The sequence below is a fragment of the Muscardinus avellanarius genome (genome assembly GCF_963383645.1).
Source record: "Muscardinus avellanarius genome assembly, chromosome: 4".
Taxonomy (NCBI): domain Eukaryota; kingdom Metazoa; phylum Chordata; class Mammalia; order Rodentia; family Gliridae; genus Muscardinus; species Muscardinus avellanarius.
This window is the reverse complement of record NC_137789.1, coordinates 3,614,221-3,635,278: the sequence shown is the minus strand read 5'-3', so window position 1 is coordinate 3,635,278 and position 21,058 is coordinate 3,614,221. Positions and strand designations below refer to the sequence as shown.

The 21,058-nt window shown below is 51.3% G+C and overlaps 1 protein-coding gene across 5 annotated transcripts in view; it reads right to left on the bottom strand.

Moving 5' to 3' along the window:
* The window catches only part of TRAPPC9 (trafficking protein particle complex subunit 9), a gene marked incomplete at both ends in the record, with an annotated part of 503,715 nt that overhangs the window by 337,469 nt on the left and 145,188 nt on the right, over positions 1-21,058 (bottom strand). For all 5 annotated transcript variants that reach the window (XM_080695229.1, XM_080695231.1, XM_080695232.1 and 2 more), the window contains one exon: positions 7,488-7,612. In XM_080695229.1, the coding sequence (XP_080551355.1) occupies positions 7,488-7,612 (125 nt within the window). The remainder of the gene's footprint in view (positions 1-7,487; positions 7,613-21,058) is intronic.

Genomic DNA, 21,058 nt, shown 5'->3' with positions numbered 1-21,058 from the left:
AGATTTCACATTACTTCTTCCTAAGAAATTTTCCCTATGAGAAAGTTTTAACAAAAATCCAATTTCCTCACTGGATAGAAGGATATTCAAATATCCTACTTCAGTCTTAGCATAAAGTAATTGACAATATGCTCCTGCTATCTTATTTTAGTGTGTGTGTGTGTGTGTGTGTGTGTGTGTGTGTGTGTGTCAGTCACTGCGCATGAACCCAGGGGCATTCTACCTCTGAGCTGTACCCCAGGCCTGTTCCACTTTTTATTTTAAAATGGTCTTGCTGGGTGGCTAAGAGCGTGCCTACGCTGCTGAGGCCGTCCTGGAGCCCGCGGTCTTCCTTCTCGGCCTCCCGAGGGCTGGCCTTCCAGCCGTGAGCCACCGCGCCTGCTGCCCTGTTGCAGTCCGCCAGCCCCGTGCAGCGCCGCCGCGCTCATTCGTAATCCCGATCGTTCGTATCCCTGCCTTCCGACTGCTGGAACCGGACGCGCGTAGATCTGGTTTCTCTCAAGTAACAGCGTCCTGGTTGCTGTCCCTATTTGTCTGCTTCCTTCTTCACTGATTTCTCTGCTCCTCACCAGCTCCTTCTGCTGACCTGGCTCCGTTTCCACGCGTTTCCCAACTTCTGAGAGTGGAGGCACAACCCCCGACTCCCACGGGCGGCACCTAGGAGACGAGACGCCGTGGGCAGGGTGGCGTGCACCAAGGCCTTGCCAGCCAAGTGGGCACGGAGCCCGAGAGACAGCCTCGCCCCTGGCAAGCTTAGCTTTTGTCAGGGTCTTGGACTTGCTCCCTGGCAGGCTCAGGAGGTAGGAAGCCTCTACAGAGCAACACTGGAGACTGCAGGAGATGGAATCTCCTTGTCGCGGTAAAGGCTGCGGCCGTCTACACCGGAGTCGGCGCTTGGGCTATCCCACCGATGTCCAGGGGCCCGGCCAGCAGCCCCATCTCCCTGTACGTCCGGCTCTGGGAGCCGGGAGCTGGACGCTTTCAACAAGCATCCTCGTGGGCAGCGACACAGCTCAGCCCGTGAAGGGCGAAGCTGCTGCTCCCGGCGCCTCTGAGGCAGCAGACCAGGACGGGCCGCGAGCTCGGGCCTCCCAGGGGCTCCTCCACGCACGTCAGATCTGCTGTGGAAGGTGGACACTGGCCTGGCCTCACAGTCGGGGAAGGACGGCTGAGCCGCACTAAGTACCTGGCTAACGGGCCACAGCGGACCCAAGCCAAAGCTCCCGAGCCCTGCGCACCCCAAAGCTGCACCCACTGCCATCGGCACCCACCAACCTGGACTGGTTCACCCAAGGCTCGCTCTCCCTTCAGCGTTCCCAGGCGCAGCCCCAGTTTGATTCTGTGTGTGCGCGCGTGGTACTGGGGATGAAACCCATGGTCTTTCTACCTCCTGGCTACACTCCCAGACCTATTTGATATTTTATTTGGAAACAGGGTCTCACTGAGTTGCTGAGAGCCTCACTAAGTAGCTGAGGCTGGTTTTGAACTTGCGATCCTCTTATCTCAGCCTCCCAGGCACGGGGATTACAAGCGTGCCCCACAGCACCCAGCAGAGAGGCCTCTCTTGGGTAAATATCTTGGGGTCAGTACCGGAAATGGAATCCAGGGCCTGACCATGGTGGGTGCGCACTGCACTGCCGAGCCACACTCTAGCCCTATAAAGATTATTTCTAATGCACACCCACTTTACACAGCCTGTGTCCAGTCCTAGCGCAGTCCTCCTGAGGGGCGGAGACAGTCCCAGTGTGGATGCACACAGCCCGGGAGCGGGCAGGCACCCTCTGGAAAGCTGGGAGCTGCCCCTGGGACCTGCTCCCAGACGCTGCTGTTTCCATGGCAACGCCACTCCTTGGGGATAATTTCACAGGTCGGCCTGATTCCAATGAAATCACATCGCTGCTGCTCTGGAGAGAAGGAGTCTAGCCAGCCCCATGGGTCAGATTCCCCCACAGGCCACCGTAAGCCATTTCACCAGCGCAGCCCCGGCACTGCAAACCATCCCACACAGGAAAAGTCAAAAGTCCTGACAACCAGGGCACCACAAAGCACCACAAAGCTGTGGCAAAGCACCACAGCTCGGAAATTACCACCGTGTGGTCACAACTTACGGCCCGGCCCTCACGCAGCCCGTGGTGCTTGCTCTGGCGGTCAGGGCTCTCAAGCATCCCTCCCGCCCGCCTGGACGGGCCTCATCCACCAGCTGGAAAGCCCTGTGCAGCCCCTGCCGGCTCCTGGCCCGCTGTGAGAGCTGGTGGAAAGGGCAGGAGGCCGTGCTCCGCCACCACCCGCTCCACACAGGCTTCCCTAAGCCCCAGGCCCCGTCAGCTCTCGGAGGGACCAAAGGACCCAGAGTGCTGAGCGCAAACACAGCCTCTGCTCACCCTTCTGCATCTGGTCTCCAGGCAGCTGCTCCGCTGCGTGCAGCAGCAGGACCCCCGGGCAGAGCTGAGGCGAGGCAGGAAGGCTCGACAGAGTGCCCGCAACTGACGGGCCGGCACAGCGCGGCCCTGCATGTGGAGCACACAGGCTGCAGCACGCCGCTCTGCAAGGGACATTCAGGAGGGCGCTGTGGGAAAAGACCATGGGGTCACCATGCAAAGGACAGAGGCCAGTGGATGGCTGGGTGGAGCAGCCTCTTGGACTGTTCTCCCTGGAGGGCACCGCCCCCCACCCGGCTCCAAAAGCTAAGATGAGGAGGCTGAGACAGGAGGATCGCAGGTTTGAGGCCAGCCTCGGCAACTTAGCCAGATTCCTCAGCAATTTAGTGAGACTCTGTTGCAAAATAAAAAATAAAGAGGGCTGGGGGTGTAGTTGAGAGGTTGACCTGGATTCAATCCCCAGCGCCTCACACACACAGAAAAGGCTGCTGTGAGAAGCTACAGGGCAATTTACATACAAATGCCTGCTATGCTTGGCAATAGTGACTGTATTTAAGTAATTACATTTGAACGCGTTTAAAAACATTCATCCACATGGCAGTCCAATCGCGATTATTCAAATAGGAAAACAACCACTCAGCAGTCAAAGAAACAAACTAGATGCCGCTGGAGCCATGGTCCCGCCAGCGCCAGGGAGCACCATCTTTTGAGTTTTGAAATTCTAGCCTTCGCTGTCAAGAGTTTATCCTGGAGGAGAGAAACCCTCTCACCACCCAGCAGGTGCCTGGAATGTAACAGCCCCCCCCCCAAAGTACAGTGGATTAGAAGGAATTAACTGAGGAGCGGCACAGGCTCCCAGGCCCCTCCCAGCCCGACCACAGCCTCCCCAATGCCGCACCTCCCTCCGTGGGCCCGCACACCAGACACGCAGCACCACACTGCGGTCGCAGACCTCAGTGCCTTTGCACATGCCGCTCACACGTGCAAAGGGACACCCCTCCACCCGGGCTTGCCAGCTCACTCTCCCGTCAATACCCCATTCAAATGCTACTTCCTTGACCTCTCCTCCTTCACCACAGCAGCAGGCATCACCTGTGGCCAGCTGATTCCTTCTGTCGCATAACCCCAGCCCTTCAAGAGCTCCTTGAAGCCAAGAGCGATCTGATGCATCCCTGCCATCAGACACACTACTCCATGTGGGGTAGGTGCTTAATAAACAGCGCCGGGTCTGCACAGCACTGACCACACTGCAGGTGCTGACTTACGTGGCACGTTGTCCCCATCAGAGGGCAGAGGACTCCATCACTGTGTCCTACCCAGGGCCGAGCATCCCAAGAGACTGGAGCACAAAGTATGTTAGGATTTTTTTTTTTTCTTTTTTGGTGGTACTGGGGTTCCTGGAAACTCTTCTACTTCTGGGCTACACTCCCAGACCTATTTTGTATTTTTATTTGGAAACAGGATCTCTTAAGCCAGCGCGGCTGGCTTCGAACCTGCGCGATCCTCCTGTTTCCACCCCCCAAGCGCGGGGATGACAAGCGTGCGCCACCATGCCTGGCTCCCAGATACCTATTTTTAATATTTTTATTTGGAAACAAGGTCTCTTCAGCCAGCGTGGCTGGCTTCGAACCTGCACGATCCTCCTGTCTCTGCCTCCCAAGCAAGGGGATTACAAGCGTGCATCACCACGCCCGGCCAAAGTATGTTATGATTTAATTTTAAAAACAAGTCGGTGGAGGGCAGGCCAGAAAGGGACCGACCCTGCATGGTGAAGGCGCAGCGCTGCTGTGAGAAGGACCAGACCCCACACTCGCATCACCCAGCTGCGCTCAGAGCCGGCGGCGCAGAGCTGCCCTGTGTGGTCCCGCACCCGAGCGAGCGGCACAGAGCAGGAGGCGCGGGCCACGTTAAGACGCGGTCTCTGGCCTTGAGGTGCCGCTACCAGGAAGGGGCTGGGAAAGGCGAGAAGGCCTAGGCGGAAAACTCCAAGGGCTCGGAGGAGATCACGGAGCAACTTTCTTCATGCAGCCGAATCCGGGTTCATCCAACACAGCCACCTCCACCATGCCGCCCGAGTCCCGAACCAGAGGTGCGCCGGTGACCAGGTGGGCACCACGACTGCCCTGGCCCCCAGGACTGGCCCCCGGGGTCTGTCTCCCAAAAAGGCGGTGACCGGTGAGCGGCAGGGCTGAGGGGCAGCGTGAAGCTGACCGCGCAGAACCACGAGCCCAGGTTGAAGTGGTACCTCCTGCCTCTGCCTCGTCACCAAAGCCTCAAGGAGCCGCCCAGGGACAGAGAGACGCAGGGAAGCATTCGACGCGGCCGGGTGCCGCTACCGGAAAACTGCTCCCATATTAATTTCCAAAGTGTAAACGGTAGTCAGAGCCGGGGTGCTGCGCAGGGGAGGGGCGGAGCTGTTACAATCCAGAGTTCCTCTCTCGCTCTCTGCCCTTCGTTCTAATGATTAAGCTATAATAAAAGCCTTACAGACAATTAGAGCCTTTGGCCCTAAAACTATGTAGAGGCCATCAGTGCCTCAGTTTACCTGCTCTCCCCTGTGACCCGGCCCGGGTGTAGGAAAGGTAAGCTCCACGTGCTGCTTCAAAGCACCCTAGTTGATGAGCAACCGATACGGCCCAGTACAACAGAGGCGAGGGCCGGGTGGATCCTTGACCCCGCACTTAGTGAGTCACCGTCCGGAGACAAAGGCGCCACCTGGCTAAGGAATAAGTTACTAGCCCACTGCCTTGGTGACGCTGGTAAGACACCAATACAAAATCTATTAAAGGCTGGGATGGAGAGGGGGCCAGAGTTCCATTTTCGGTCTCTGCTGCTTTTTCCTTTTCTTCTCTATTTCCTACTGATTTTACAAAAAAAAAAAAAAAAAAAAAAAGACTTGTTAAAGCTGCACCAAGCCGCCTATTAATTTTTCTGTTCAACAAACTTTAGTTGAGAAAGAGCCCTCCGCACCATTTAAACTGTAACAGAAACACCACTCTCAATGAGATTGTCAAACCTGCCTGACAGGCGCGATGCCTATCTTTAGCCAGAAAACTTTCTGGAACCGTCAAAGAGGCCAGGGGACTGCCCCACCGGTGGGCTGCAATGCTGATGGCCGCCGCCCTCATGACCTCGTGGATGACCCCATCCGTGGTGCAGTAGAGTGCCCGGCAAGGTAAAGTACAAAGGAAAATACTTCAATAAAGGATCATCTGAGGATGGATAACAAAGGAAACTCCGAGGGCAGCTGGCTGGGAGGGACGGCTGCTCAGTGCAGAGGTGGGAGAGGGCTCGAGCGTGGAGTGTCCAAGGCGCCAGGCGGGCTCCTGGCCACGGAGAGTCGGCACCCGGGACCCAGAGAGGCATCCCACGCCGCCCCGGAGCCGTCGGCACGCAAGCACAGACGCCGGCCCCCGGTGCCCACGTGCCTATGCCAGACGACGCTGCCCCGGATAGGGAGGCGGCAGGGGAAGGACGCTGGCCACCACGCGAGCAGCTGCACCCAGGCGGCCTCGGTGTCCCAGGCGCCGTGGCTGCACGCAGTCGCCCTGCCCTCACACCAGCAGCGCGAGCAAGGCTGAGGGGCAGAGCCGCAGACAGCCTGCTCACTCTGCCAACACAGAGAGACAGGGACATCGCAGCTCGACAGTGCATCTCGCCAAAGACACGTCTTCCATGACACCCTTAGCTCTGAGAGAATAACCGGGAAACACGTGGGTGGAGGGGGCGTGTCCAGCACAGCTCGGAGAGGCTGGCCACACTTCTGCCCAGAAAACAAAGACAAGGCCGGACAACCTCAGCGAGGACCACCGCTGAGCACTCTTCAAGGAGCTGGGCGTGGTGGCGCAGGCCTGTAATCCCAGGACTCGGGAGGCTGAAACAGGAGAATCCCAGGTTCGAGACCAGCCTCAGCCGCTTAGCAAGGCCCACCGTGACTTAGCAAGACCTCTTTTCAAAATAAAACAGGGTTGGGGGTGTAGATCAGAGGTAGAATGCCCCGGGTTCAATCCCTAGCACCACCAAAAAAACAAATAAGACTCTCCAAATCGGGCCCAGGCGTCCAACAAATTGAACGGCACCATTCATGAAAATTCGCTTCCTCTTAGTAAGAACGAGGGGGACGGACATTTCAGCCAGGGCGGGTCCAAATCTTCCCATCCCTGCAGCCACAAAGCCACCCCAGCGGCCGCCCAGGGCCTAGCTCCCTCTGCGCTGTTTGTGCTGTGTCTCTGTTCCTCCTGCTGGGAATCTTCTCCCTGTGCCCCAGGACCTTGGCCAGCACCAGGGACCCACGAGGCCTTGAGCAGAGGCCTCCACAGGGGCACCCAGGCACAGCAGCACTTGTATTCATTCCGGCTGTCCATGCAGGCCCTCCTGCACCCAGCCCTGGAACACCAGCTCTGCCAGGCCCTCCCACACCCGTGCCCAGCTCTATAACCAGGCCACCCCGTCAGCCCAGCTCCTCCTGCCCAGATCAGGCTTCTCTTGGGCAAGCTCCTCCAACGGCCCCACCCACGACACCCCCCAACACACTGGCATGAAAACTGTAAACAGCTCCCCCAAAGGCTGGGCCCCATTCCCGCTCCAACCCCTGCAGCTGGTGCCCAGTGCACAAGGCCCATTCGGGCTCTGGGACTCGGTGAACTTCAGCCTCCCCTGCAGCCAGCGGCCCTGCTCTTGCAGGCCTGCGAGTCCCAGGCCTCTGGCTCTAGTCGACGGCCACTGGGTACTGTGTGCTCATAAACCAGCGGCCAGAAGGCACTGCCAAAGGGCACAGGGAAACAGGCGTGGGGGAGAGGCAAACTGAGGGGGACTACACAATAAACACGTCTTCAAGTGACTGCAAAGCAGGCAGGATCAGCTAATCTCCACCCTCAATTCCACGCGCCACGTCCCTCTGTCACCAAGAAACAGAACTTCACAGCACTGGCACACAAGGCACTTGAGTGACGACTTTCCAGAACATTCCACAGGACAGCAAACCCGACAGACCACCGTGAACTACGCACTTCCTCCCCTTCAGAAAAAGTAGTGTCCAGGCCACCTTGGGAGGGCTAGGCAGGAACCAGAAGAGGCCCGGCAGCGGGGCCTCAGTGGGTGGTGACTCACCTTGAGGGGCCGGGGGTCCCCGGCCTTGCTGCCCTCGGGGGCGTGCGCGGGTCTGCTCTCCACGCGGGGCCGCACCACCTGCCGGAAGGGACTGGACATGGGGAAGCCGCTCACACTGATTCCGTCTGAGAAAGTAGAGCAAGAGCCATGAGTGAGACACGAGCGCAAATATATATACTGTTTTCTTTTCTTTCTTTATTTTTGCAGTACTGGGAATGGAACCAAGGGGCATTCTACCTCTGAGCCATACCCCTAGCCCTATTTTTTTATTCTTTAATTTTATTTATTTATTTTTGTGGCACTGGGGATGGAACCCAGGGGCCTTCTACCTCCAAGCTATTCTCCCAGACCTTTTTTAGTCTTTATTTTGAAACAGGGTCTCACCGGGCGTGGTGGCGCACGCTTGTAATCCCTGCACTTGGGAGGCGGAGACAGGAGGATCATGCAGGTTCAAAGCCAGCCTCGCTGGCTTAAGAGACCCTGTTTCCAAATAAAATATAAAATAGGTCTGGGAGTGTAGCCCAAAGGTAGAAGGGCTTCCATCTCCAATACCACCAAAAAAATTTTAAAAAAGAAAGAAACAGGGTCTCACTGAGTTGCAGAGGGCCTCACTAAATAGCTGAGGCTGTCCGCGAACCATAATCCTCCTGTCTCAGCCTCCCAAATGCTGGGATTACAAGCGTGTGCCACCACACCCGGCTTCAAATATTTTTTAATTTAAGGGTTTGTCTTTCAAAAATATTAACAGTTAAGAGCACTGCTGTCTGTTCTTATCCTTCTGTCTTGGATAAAATACAATGCCTGAGAGTCTTCCAGAACGTATTCTCCCACCTACCATACCTACAGCATGGAAATTAGACCGCTCCACCAAACCAGCTGCCTACCACCTGCCCTGGACGGCCTGCCACGCCGCCCTGGCCTGCTGGGCCGAAGCACCAGCTGTTCCCCGGGCTGGAAGGCTGCTCCCCGGGCTGAGGAACGCTCCCCGGGCTGGAAGGCTGCTCCAGGCCCTGGAAGGCTGCTCCCCGGGCTGAGGGACGCTCCCCGCCCTCCATGCCTCTGTGCATCTCGCTGCTAGACCCCAGTCTCAATGCCTCTCTGCCCAGTTTCAAGGGGCCACTCCTGTCTGCCACCAGCCCCGGTGCAGCCCTTGGAGGAGGAGCGCTTCTGCCTCTGATCTGCTTCCTTTGTTAACACGACCCACTGATTGACCCGTCCACCCAGGGCTCGTCTCTGAGGCCTCTGTCTCGCCACACGTTCAACTCACGCTCAACTCAGGCTGTCGTGGACCAGCCACTTTCCTCCTGGCCGCTCTCCCTGTCTCCCTCACACTCTGACCCCTATCTCCACTGAAAGGTAGATCCCGCCACAACCCTCCCGCGATGGCCACTCTACTCCGGAGGACACGCCAAGGTCTGCGCAGGTCTTCAAGGCCACAGTGAGGTCTGGCGCTCAGTCACCCTCTGACTCCCAATAGCCGACCGAGGAGAGGACCCAGCTGGATGTGTGGGTTATTTGATGACCGTTCCATTGTTTTGCCAGAGCATGAAGACACTGACTCCTAATATGGTACGTTTTGGTAGCTGGAGTTCCCTACTAGAAACCAGCGGGCACTCAGAAGTGCCCCCAAGAGTCTGCAGAGCGTGCTAAGCTTCTGTGCAAGCAAGGCCCAGGGGACGGACAAAGAGGCGACCCGGGCCAGGTGCTGACGACTTCAGCCGTGCGGAACAGCAGAGAGGAAAGAGCAAGCAGCAGAAAGGGAGGCCCGTAAGGTGACGACCCATGCATCAGCTTGCCTCCATCTCAAAGAGCAGCGAATACCCTGCCTCAGGTCGTATTGGCCACAACTGACCCGTGGCGCAGTACCATAAATGGACATTTAGTACGTCTGCATGGATAGATGGGTGGATGGGTGGGTGAACAAGTGGGTGGATGGATGAATGAATTGGTAGATGGATGGATGGGCATGTGGGTGGGTGGGTGGAAAGATGATGGATGGATGGATGGATGGATGGATGGATGGACGGACGAATGGATGGTAAGGATAACAAATGGGTGGGTGAGTGGGAGACAGATCCAAAATTCACACTTGGTACCTTTGATTCCAAACCCATAGCCTTGGACTATAACACCACTGTTCAGAAAGAAAATGTAAATGCCTATATATCTTTCTTTTAAACCCCATCTAAGTAACTTCTTATTAGGAAAGTAAAGTTTCTTTGGAAAAGATAAAGATTTTTTAGTGTTAGCCAATACAAAATAGGTATTTCCACTGGGCGTGGTGGTGCACGCTTGTAATCCCCGCGCTTGGGAGGCAGAGACAGGCAGATCGCGCTGGTTCGGAGACAGCCTCGCTGGCTTAAGAGACCCTGTTTCCAAATAAAAATATAAAATCGGTCTAGGAGTGTAGAAGGGTTTCCAGGAACCCCGGTACCAAATAAAAAAATAAAAAATAGGTATTTCCAAATTCCTACTTAGACCCAAGGCCTATGTCTAAAATATCTTTGAAAAAGGTATAATCATGATTATAAAAAAATAAAAGAAGAACTTTTCTCAGATATCATTTGTTAAGGTATGTTCCTGTAAGTAATTCAATTTGCAGGATGTCCAACAATATTCAACTGAAGTAAAGAAGAATTAAATAATCCTCTGTTCAGAGACTTTAAATCTTGTAATGCTATATTATCCTGAGTGAGTGTTAAGAAGCAGTCTACTTGAAAGGTTCATTGCCCCCTTATACTCAAAACAGCACACAGGAATCAAACGTTACACTTCCATAAAAAATCACAAACATCCGTTTCAAGCCGTCAGGGACGCCTACGGAAGACCATGTGCAGATGGCCGAATCATGGGAGAGTACGCTTGCTTCTGCTCTTTCAAAGAAAAGGCAGCTGCCCTCATTCAAACGCCGGGTGCTAGCCGGACGCCACAGCAGCGCCTGTCATCCCAGTACTGGGAAGACAGGAAAGCAGGTCGAAGGTTTGAAGCCAGCCTCAGCAGATGAGCAAGACCCTGTCTCAGAAGAAAAATCAACAGAGGTACTGGAGTGTAGCTAGAGGTATAATTCCCCTGCATTCGATTCCCAGTACCAAGAATAAAGAATGAATAAATAAGTAAATAAATATCAGGTGCAAGCAACAGTGCGTGGCCCGTTTGATGACTGACAAGCAGCCCAAGCTTCAGGAAATCCTGCTCCTGGTAACAACAGTCTGGAAGATTCAGGCCACCCTGCTGTAGAGACTAACTAGGAAAATAGACGATGTGATTTTGAAATCTGTTCAAGCACTGGAGAGCTAACAAGACAGTGACAAACTATGGGGCTAAGACTTAAAGAAAAGGGAGAAATGCCAAGACAAGAGCCTGGCAGGAAACGTCCCCATCCATGCCTGCAAAGCCCGAGATCGTTGGCCAACCACCTGCAAGACTGAGCAGAGCTTTGGACGTATTCATGGAACGAGGTATAAAACGTAAACTGGCGCTCAAGCGACATGAATGGCGGCAATGGTGCCCCACACGTTCCTGCTGGGATCCCCAAGGACAACACGCTTGGTGAAGGGCAGACCAGAGGCAACGCAGCTCTCATGGGTGTCAGAGACCAGCTGTGAACACACCGGTCCCTACAACTGGACACAGATGATTCTTCTACCAAAATACATTCCCGGTCACCCCTGATTTTGATCCTACTTTTCTACTTTTGTGATGGCCACCTTTGCATACCCCGATACTCCCAAATCTTGGTGTCAGCTCATGTCCTCACTCCTCCGTGATGCCTCCCCTAGTTGCGCTAATTAAAAGCAAGTCCACCTTCCTCTGAGTTCCAGCGCCTTCTGATATCCTGAGATTCAGGCCCTGATCTCACTGCCGTATATGTAGGCAGAAGCCAAGCATAGGGAACCAACTCACAGGGTTTGAAAAAAAAGTATAAGAATGCTTTGGAGTGTTATAAATCTGCAGTGGGATTGGATGGATCTAGAATATGGGCACTTTGTTTAGAAAAAAAGTTAAATTTACATGAAAAATGGCCTCCTTTGGGGATATAGACCTCTCAATCTCAAAGACACCTTAAAAATCAATGGTCTTCAAGCCTGGAAAGATACTTTAAAAGCTATTCTATGGCTTCTTTTTTTGTTTGTTTGGTTGGTTAGTTTTGTTTTTTGTTTTGGGGTTTTTTTTTTTTTTGGTGGTATTGGGGTTCCTGGAAACCCTTCTACCTCTGGGCTACACTCTGAGACCTATTTTTATATTTTTTTATTTGGAAACAGGATCTCTTAAGCTTGCGCGGCTGGCTTCGAACCTGCAGGATCCTCCTGTCTCCACCTCCCAAGCACGGGGATGACAAGCGTGGGGATTACAAGCGTGCACCACCACGCCTGGCCTGTGGCTTCTACATAGACTAAAGAGTTCTGTTCTCTAATCCAGCTGAAGGTAGAAAACACAAGTAGCATATAAATTATAAATGGGACAGAATGTTCTCATCACAGGTGGGGGCAAGAGCCAGCACTTGACAGATGAGCCCTCAGCCCATCGAGGAGCAGAGCTGTAGGGGGGACAGAGTAACCAGAGGTGGCAAGAGGTCAGCCAGGAAGGGGTCCCATGAGCAGGAAATGGCTCGCTGGGCCCTGGGGAGGCCTGTGGAGGAAACCTCTCCAGCTAGGGTGGGGTGGAGGGAAGAAAATTATGTTCAATCTCTTGGCCACTTTTTTTTTCCAGCCCCAACAAGCTATTACACGTACAACAGAGAGAACAGATCAGCCTGGCGATTAATAGGAAGACTGGACCAAAAATACTACGAACAGATGAAGGCAGCCTGGCAGACGAACCCCAGTTTAATGGACTTACTGGGCTAGACTGTATATATGTATGAATGAAGTGAGGCTGGTAGATCATCGTGAATGAAAGTGAGCTTTCAAAGGGGATTTCACAGCCGCCATTTACAGTGCTCAGTTTTTCAATTAAAAGCATCTCTGGCACAGGTAAAAAGAACTTTCTCAACAAGACCCCAAAGGCACAAGAAACTAAAAGGCAGAACAATACATGGAACTGCATGAAACTGAAGAGCTTCTGTCCGCAACAGAAAGTATCAAGACCCTCAACCAAGAGCCAGCAGAATGGAGAAGAGTTTTGTCGCCTACGCCTCCGACAGAGGACTAACGTCTAGAATATACAGAGAAATCGAGAAACAGCACTAAGAAAATAACTCAACCAAAAAATTTGCAAGTGAACTAAACAGACACTTCACAAAAGAAGTTCAAATGGCCAATACATGCATGAAAAAATGTTCGATATCATTAGCAATCAGAGAAATGTAAAAAAACTACACTGAGATTTCACCTAACTCCAACTAGAATGGCAAACATTCAAAACACAAACAACAACAGATGCTGGCGAGGATGTGGGGAAGTGGGAACTCTAAGACACTGTTGGTGGGATTGCAAATTAGTGCAACCACTTTGGAAAACAGTATGGAGAATCCTCAGAAAAATGAGAATGAACTTACCATATGATCCAGTAATACCAATTCTGTCTACTAACCAAAAGAAAGTAAACCAAACTACCAAACTAATGCATGTGTATCTATGTTCATAGCTGTACAATTCACCATTGCCAAACCATGGAACCAACCAAGATGTCCATCAACAGATGAATGGATCACAAAACTATGGGATATGTACACAATGGATTACTCAGCCATAAAGAAAAATAACATAATGTCATTTACAGAAAAATAGATGGAACTGAAAAACATTATGCTAAGTGAGATTAGTCAGTCACAAAAAAATAAGAAACCGGATGCTCTCCCTAATATGCAAAAGCTAGGGAGAAATGGGTCATAGAAGGAACTCTAGATGAAGAGGGAGAAACCACAGATGAGCAGAAAAGGCCTAACTGAGGGGATGGGGGAGGAGGGACATTCCCTAATGTTCATGATGTACATTCACAAACACGTCAAAGCCAATCACTAAGTCCATCATGACAAGTGGGGAGGGGCTGGTGGGAATTGGTAAGGGCTGATTGGGCGATGTGTGCTTGTATGCGTCTACCATCTTGTACTCCATTACGATGGATGACTACAATGCACCAATAAAAAGAATTTTTTTTTTTTTGGTGGTACTGGGGTTCTTGGAAGCCCTTCTACTTCCGGGCTACACTCCCAGACCTATTTTTACATTTCTATTTGGAAACAGGGTCTCCTAAGCCAGCGCGCGCGGCTGGCTTCGAACCTGCGCGATCCTCCTGTCTCAGCCTCCCAAGCGCGGGGATTACAAGCGTGCGCCACCACGCCCGGCCAATAAAAAGAATTTATACAGCATCTCTGTAAGCTAGATGTGATTTCACACACCTATAATCCCGGTACTTGGGAGGCAGAGACAGGAGGATTGCAGGTTCAAGGCGAGCCTCAGCAACTTAGCAAGACCATGTTTCAAAAATTTAAAAAGTAAATAGGTCTGGGGGGTATAGCTCAGAGGTCAAATGCCCCTGCATTCAAACCCTAGTAACACACACACACACACACACACACACACACACTTATGCAGGCACTTCAGAGATGTAATTTTGTCTGGTAAAATAATACCTTTCTCTTGAACTCAGCTATAGCACAACCATGCTGACACCTGGAGAAAGAGACAGGACTGTGTGCTGGGGAGGAAAGGCAGCAGGGCATAGGAGGCTGCGCTGGGAGGGGGCCCAGGAGGGCCACAGTCTGCACAGCCAGAGGCCTGGTGACACCTGCCCCGGGTGTGCTCCCAGTGTGTCTGTGAGGGTGCTTCCAGAGGAGACTGGGTGCAGGTGGGCTGAGTGGGGAAGCTCTGCCCTCAATATGGGCAGGCACTATCCAATCAGCCAGGGGCCTGGATAGAAAAAAGAAGGCAAAAAAAAAAGGCAATTTGCATGCTCCCTCCTCCTGGAGCTGAATCACTCTTCTTCTCCAGCCCTTGAGCAGGACGCCTGGTTCTCCCGCCTTTGCACTCCAGAACCTAGGCCAGCGGCCCCTGGGCTCTCAAGGCCTGGCTTTAGACGGAGAATTACACCTGCGGGTCCCTGTCTCTGAGCACTGCAGGATGCTGTCCTGGAGCTCTCAGAGCCAATTCCTCTCATAAGCCTCTCTCATGTATTTGCATATGTAAATATGCAAAGATATAAATATATAATACAATATACATATACACATACCTGCATGTACATTGTGTGTATATGTACATATATAAATGTATAAATATATCCATGGATATTGTATATTCATTTGAAGTATCCATAGCCATTTATCCTATTGGTTCTGTCTCCAGAAAACTGAGGTTGACAAGATGGTGGTATACAATGTCCTTGGTTGACATGATGGTGGTATACAATGTCCTTGGCTGGGCCCTGGGCCCTTCATTCATTCCACTGAATTCACTCCTCACCCCACAAAGGAGGCATTATCTTAGCGGTTCTATAGATGTGTAAGCTAAAGTTCCGAAAAGGTAAGTCACTTAGTCAATATTACACAATCCATCGGAAGTGCAGCCAAAATTAGAATTCAGTACCATCAGATTAGTCTCAACCCATTGTAACGGGGCTACGTAACATTTCGGTGCCAGCACCAAGCACCGAGTACAAGACCGCCTCGGCCCACTGCCCCACAGTGTGTAATGGGGTCAAAATTGTGCACCACGCATCCCACGGCACCTGTCATAAGGACCCTCATGACAGCTTAGCCTCTCTCTCCAGGGATGGGGCCTACCCAGACAATGTGCCTCTTTTTGCACACTTCCAAAAAAGATACCAGTGAGTAAAGCTGAATATACATTTTTCCCTTTTATGACAGGCACCTAAAATAAGCCAGGATAAAAGGTACCTAGAATAAAACATATTCACAATGCCAAAGGAAGCAATAGTCTCTCAGTGGGAGTTTGTCAGAGGGTACTCTCCAGGTAGAACAGATTTCAAGAGATGCTTTCTCGTGTATTCATAAAATCCATGGATGCCAAAAAGGCCCATCTGGTTATCATAAAATATCCTCAAGAAAACCAAAGCAGTAGAAACAGTTGGCTTAGAAAATTAGCCGATACTCTTCCTTAATTTCCATAGAGAAAGCAGCATGCTCGTTCATTCAAAAATTTTTGAATATGCTTAGGGGAAAAAAAATTCTACAGAAACAGTGACCTTCAGATGAAAACGTCCCAGCAGCCATGGGCAGCCTCCCCTGACTCTGCTCTCCCTGAGATGGGTGCAGGCAGAGATGGGAGCGGATGTGTCACCTGGACCAGTGTGTGTGGAGGCCTAGTGACTACCACCTGAACACACGATAGCTCGGGTGCCCCGTGTGCCTCAAAATGAACTGTGGTCATGATTTCACATCTCTCTGAATACATGAAAAGCTGCCGAATTTATGGGATGTGAATTCAACCTCCACAAAGACTTTCCTTTTTTAAGTAAAAGGGCAGTACAAGTTTCTTAGGATACAAACAAATTGGGTGGGGGGGGGGGGTAATCAGGAAAAGCTAAGTACCCAAATGACAAACAGTCAGACGCAAAGCTCTTTGCAAGAGCCATGGAAGCCATTGATGACGTGAACTCGTCTTCAAGGTACTCAAGGAAACAGAACTGCTGAACTAGACCCGTGTACTCGGCAGGACTATACGCTAACGATGAAGACAAGACATTTTCAGACAACACAGCAGTCATGGTTTGGAAGCAGAATGTCCCCTGAACAAGATCGCGTACTGACAATTCAAAAGTGTTCAGAAGTGAAATAACTATATCGTAAGAGTTCTGACTTCACCAGTGGACGAATTCCTTGACGGACTAATGGATCTGCTGGATGGTAACCCAGGCGGATGGGGTGTAGATGGAGGAGGAAGGTGCTGGGGTATGCCCTGGGGGCTTATATTTTTCCCTGGCCATCTCCTCACTCTCTCTACTTCCTGCCACCATGCCCTGAGCTCCACAGACATGATCCAGCCAACACGGACTGAACCCTGCAGAACTGTGAGCAGACGGATTTTTCTCCCTCTAAGTTGTGGTTGTCAGGTATTTGGGGTCACAGCAGTGAGAATGCAAACTGAATCAACATCCTCACTAAGAACTTTTTACTGAAACACTTCAGGGACACAGCAAATAGTTTCAGAAAGAGGTTGAGACCTGTAGAAAGAAATAGTAACACAGAAAATAGCATGTATATACATCGAAACACTGTGCTTGGCCAATCAAGCTCGCTTCCATGCAGCCAACATCCCCCTGGCCTCTACTGCGTGCAAGGCAACATCTCATGGGCACAGAGAGCGCGTTAAGTATAGCCCTAAAATCTGAGAGTGGATCTCCTAGTGTGCCAGCTAAAAAAAGAACACAAGGTAAGACTGCACGTGGCCAGGCACACATGTGTCCATGTCCTCACGGTAATCTCCCAAGGAGTCCAGCCTGTCCCCTTCCAAGGGGAAAAGAGAAAATCATTCTGCAGCATGTCCTTCCCAAAATAGACCCAGGGAAAGATGTCTCCAAGAGCCAATTTCCAATTAAGATGGCACTTGGAGCCTGCTGGTGGTGATGACTACTTCTGCCGGATGGCGACACCACCCGAGTGATGAGCCAGACGGGAGACCACCTACCCAGCACTTTTAGACCACTCAATAGTCCTGTGACAAGAGCAAGAACAGCATTGCTTGCGACCTCTTCCCCCTCTAAAGATGATTAAGACAAAAAAGATGTGGATGGAACTGACGCAGTGAGAGCCCAGCGAGGACTCAGCCAAAGAGAAGGGGGTCGTGCGAGACACAGGCGTAGCCCCAAGTACACCTCGGAACAAACGAGCAGCTTCCCATTCTGCAGAAATCCTCAAGGAAATGGGGGCTTCCCAGCCACTGGCGGTGGTCTCAGGTCCTCCTCCCCAACATGGGCCGCTCAGGCAGATCTGGACACTTACAACAGGGCCCTGAGCTAGCATTTTTACTAGACCACGTGTGCCAGGGAAAGAACCCCACATTTAAGTCTGTATCTGAACAGCTGGTCGCAACACCTAGCACACAGCAAACCCAGTATTTGGCTGGTGGAGGCATGATCGCACGTCATGTCCTCATTACCGTGTGGTCAGGGGTGCCGCCTGGCACGTGGGCATCCCGGGCCATGATCAACATAGACAGCGATGGCTGCAGCGGTGTGACATGTCACTGTGGGGCACACCACCCCACCCCACGCCACCCCACGCCACCCCCCACCATTGAAAACGGCCTCCTGAAAAGGAAATGGGTGGGCGGTGCTGTGAACCGGTAAGTACACATCTTCCCAGCAAAGGGAGAAAAGCCGGTCATTTCTAGGCTTCCAATCCAAGGACTATTTTATAAAACTACTACTTAATCACCTCTTTGTGGAACAAGAAGTCGGAATGGGTAGTATTGAAGAGCAGAGAGTTCCTTAAGCACTAGAACTGGCCAGCTGATGGGGAATAACTTTTCTTTCTTTTCTTTTCTTTTTTTTTTTTTTATGTGATACTGGGGACTGAACCCAGGGGTGTTCTTCCTCCGAGCTATCCCCAGCCCAGCCCTACTTTTAAAACAAGGTCTCACTAAGTTGCAGGGGGCCTCACTAAGTAGCTGAAGCTGGCTGGGAACCTGCGGTCCTACTGTCTCAGCCTGGGATTACAAGTGTGCGAACTTCTTGACCAAGGTCATGGGCCAACTGGAGGAAGGATGGACTAACCGGGGAAACTGGGATCCCGCCGAGGTCACCTGATCGTGTTCACCCTTGCTCTCCCCCTCCAACACCCACAGTGCTCTGGAGCATCACGTGTCCCCAGCCCGGCCGTCCTGGCTCACGGGGCGGCAGGTGCAGCGCCGTCACAGAGCACGTCAGGTCGGGCTCGAATCCCACATGCGTTCAGAAGCAATGTGCTTGAACCAGCACTAGCTATGGAGTCAAAGCCTGGCTCCACCGACGCCCCGCCGACCTTGGGGAGCCCCCAAAACCAGCACAATCAACAGCAGAGCGCCCTACAGTGCCGACCTGTCCCCATCTTTGTTCACTCCAGCTTTTATAGCGTGTGGCTTGTTTACATGTGGTCCCCACTCCTGCTGGAAGGGAAATACAAAGAAATGAGCAGCAATTCTCCAAGGAAGCGGCAGAAGTGGCTCTATCAGCAGATGTTATTTTAGGATAAAAATCAGGGAAACAAGACCCAAAACCTCAGTTGGAGATTAAAGCCTTGCGCCTTCTTCGTAGGGCAATGAAGGGGAGTGTGGTATCCATCGGGTGCCCCGCCAAGCCGGTCCTCTGTTAGAAACGAGAGTCCAAGGGCTAGCTGAACGCTTGCACTTTCTGCCCATCTGCCCTGGAGCACCGCACATCCCTGGAAGTCAGGGGAAACCGTGGGTTCTTCCTCACAGTCAGCCACGGCGCAGAGCCGACAGCTGCAAGGCGGAGCATCAATTTAAAACTTATTGAAAGAATGGGTTCGCCCGAATGTCACACCAAGCCTTTCTGGGCCACAAATTAGTTTTCATACTTATAGCCTAAACCTCTTGAGAATCGACTTTAAGACGGCCTCCGTCTCCGTCTGTCTCTGCTGTCTCTGTCTCTGTCTCTCTCCTCCCCCCAAAGGAACTTTCTTGGCTCTTTTCTGCCACAAGTTTTAACACATGCACAAAAAATGGGGGAAAAAAAAAACAATTTTTCCCACCCCACCCTCTCTCAATCCCCAAGTCCCGCCTTTTCCATCAATCTCACCCCATCCTGCCCTTTAAATTAGGTCAAGCCCTCCTGATATGCTCACAGCCTTGTTTGCTCTCCAGAGCTGGCATTTAGCAAAGTAATGATTTTTCATTTATTGATGGAATTGCTTGCCTCTCCCACTAGACGTGCTGTCTAATACGGGGGCACTGGAGAAATAGATTTTAATTTAAAGTAATTAAAGTCAAATAAAATTAATAACCGGTGCTTTAGATGCACACCCACATCTCAAGCGTCACGGCCACAGCGAGCAGTGGCCGCCTTCTGGCCAGCACAGGACAGGCCACCCCAGGGCCCAGAGGCTCCTCGGGGCGGTCCCAAGAGGGGGCATGGAGCAAAGCAGGCGCTTAGCAGAGACATTAGGGGGAGGAAAGAACAGAGAGGAGAATCGCGTGCTGTTTCCTAAAAACCCGGAGAAAGGAAGGAAGCTTGGTAAGTGCTATGACCTGGCCAGAATAGAGTACGAATCATTGCTTGGCGTGCAACTGTATAACACAACTCCAATCTCCTCTGACGGCCACTCCCTCGCCAACAAATCCCTGTGAGCAGCCAAGATGTACCTCAGCAGCATCCGATATATAACCAATATACACCTTGCCAACAGGCCTCAAAGACCGAAACAGTTTCTAGAAGAAAATATATTTCCAAGACCTACGTGTAAGTAAAACTTTCCTAAACAATAATTAGCACTAACCAAATAAAAAGATAATAAAATTAAGACAATATTAAGAGAGTAAAAAGCCTAGCCACAGACTAGAAGAAGCTATTTGCAATATTCATAACCAACAACAGGCTAATATCCAGAATATGATAAATATTCCTATAAATCAACTAGAAACCAAAGCCTAATTAAAAACAAGAAAAAATATTTTAGCAGACACCTCCCAAAAGTATATATCCAAATAATAAATAGGCCTGTGAAAGGGATACAGCACCCCATTAGTTACCTGGGAAAAGCAAATTAAACCACAGTGAGATACCACTGCACATGGCCCAGAGAGCTATAACTTAAAGGGCTGATAATCCCAAGGAGTAATGGGGACTGGAGCCAAGGCAGCTCACCCATGTTCCTAGGGCATATGGAAATCTAGGTAACCACTCTGAGTGGGCAGGGCTGACGCTCCGTGGTAGAACATGTGTGTAGCATGGCCCTGGGTTCAATCCCCAGCACCAGGGGAAAAGAGTCAGTGTGAACCTTTGTTTGGCTACGTATCTGCTAAAGCAAACAGAAGTGTGTGTTTAAGCCTCCCAAACACTGGTGCAAGAACCTTTACAGCATCAGTACTCAGAACAGCCAAATCCCGAAAGCAACCCAATGTCATCAGAAGTGGAATAAGTTTTAACTTTTCTACACAATAGAATACTATCTAGCAATAAAAAGAACAAATGCAACCTGCACCACTATGCACAGACCTCAGATATAAGATTAAAGTGGGGGAAACAAGTGCACTGATTTGGGATTCCCAATCCCCAGGAATATAAAAGAATACATTTGTGTGGTTAAGCCAAAGAAAAAGGATTAAAAAGGCACCAAGGAATGTATCCTATATTTATGTATTTGTGTGCACTGTAACAAGCAAAACTAATCTCTGCTGACAGATGTCATAATTCCAGTTATCTTTGTGGAAGTTGTCTTGGTAGAGAGCTAAGTGACTGGCACAGGACTCAGGAACCACAGGGCTGCTAGAATTATCCGCATTGTGATCTGGGTGGTGGCTATACAATATGAACACAAAAATAAAAAATTACCAAGATAAAAACGACATTTGTTATCACAACAACTGTATGTAAGTTAGACTTCTATTTAAAAAGACTTTAAATATCACTTGCAGCCGGGCGTGGTGGCGCACGCTTGTAATCCCCACACTTGG